This window comes from Alligator sinensis, unplaced genomic scaffold, assembly GCF_000455745.1.
Source record: "Alligator sinensis unplaced genomic scaffold, ASM45574v1 scaffold839_1, whole genome shotgun sequence".
Classification (NCBI taxonomy): domain Eukaryota; kingdom Metazoa; phylum Chordata; order Crocodylia; family Alligatoridae; genus Alligator; species Alligator sinensis.
Window position 1 is genome coordinate 325750 of NW_005841885.1, and position 985 is coordinate 326734.

A 985-nucleotide genomic window follows, 5' to 3' on the forward strand; every position below is an offset into this window, starting at 1 on the left:
AAAAAAAAAAAAGCTCGCCGCACGAGGGGCCGCGGCGCCCGCTCCCCCCACCCCCGGGGCTCCTGCCTCGCCGCAGGGGAAAAGACGCCGCCTGTAGCCAATAGGCGCCGGGCAGCCCGTTTCCATGGCGCCGCCAGGGAACCGGAGCCAATAGGGGGCGCCGGAGATGTTCGAAAATTCGGAAAGAAGCGAAGCAACCGGCACCGCAGCGCGGGAGCGGGGCCACGTGGCGCGGCCCCTGCCGGGGGTGTGCGGAGCAGGGGCGGGCGCGGGGGACATAAGCGTTTAAAAAATCAGCGACTACAGGGACGCGAACGGGGGTCGCCCTGCTCACACCGAGCCCCCCACCCCCCGGGGCGGGAGGAGGGGAGCAGCGGGCGCCTCCTCCAGTCTTCCTGCGCACGGAGGCGGCTGCAGAGCGAGGGCGGCGACACAAAGACAAAGCGAATAACCTGGGTCCGTTCTCAGAGCAGAGTCTGTGTCTGGGGGGGCTCAGTCCTCGGTGGCGGGGCGGGGGGTGGGGAGGGAGATCACGGGGGCAGTGTCCTCGCCGCCCCGCTCTCATGCCTTCCTGCTCTTCAGTGCCTTCGGCTTGGCCGACTTCTTCACCTTCTTGCCGCCGGGGGAGGCGGCACCTTTCTTGGCCGCCTTTTTGGCTTTGCCTTTCTCCTTCCTGGCGGCGGCAGCCGCGCCCGCCCCCTTCTTGTGCGATTTCTTCTCGGGCTTCTTGGTCTTGGCCGCCGGCTTCTTGTCCACGCGCCGCGTGGCGGCCGCCGCCACCGCCTTCTTGTGCGATTTGTGGGCGCCGCCGCCCGCGCCCCCCTCGCCGCCGCCCTCCAGCTTCTTGCGATTGAGCTTGAAGGAGCCGTTGGCGCCGGTGCCCTTGACCTGCAGCAGCGTGTCGTTCTGCACCAGCGCCTTGATGGAGTATTTCAGGTAGGTGCGCCCGTTCTGCTGGTCGAACCACGCCACCTTCTTGGCCTCG

General features: G+C 68.2%; 1 protein-coding gene across 1 annotated transcript in view; it reads right to left on the minus strand.

The window, feature by feature from the left end:
• Positions 1-6: 6 nt before the first annotated feature.
• Positions 7-985, minus strand: part of LOC102368844 (histone H1x) — a 2202-nt gene continuing 1223 nt past the window's right edge. The window contains exon 2 of the mRNA XM_006017809.2: positions 7-981. Coding sequence (XP_006017871.1) covers positions 562-981 — 420 coding nt within the window. The 3' untranslated portion in view covers positions 7-561. The remainder of the gene's footprint in view (positions 982-985) is intronic.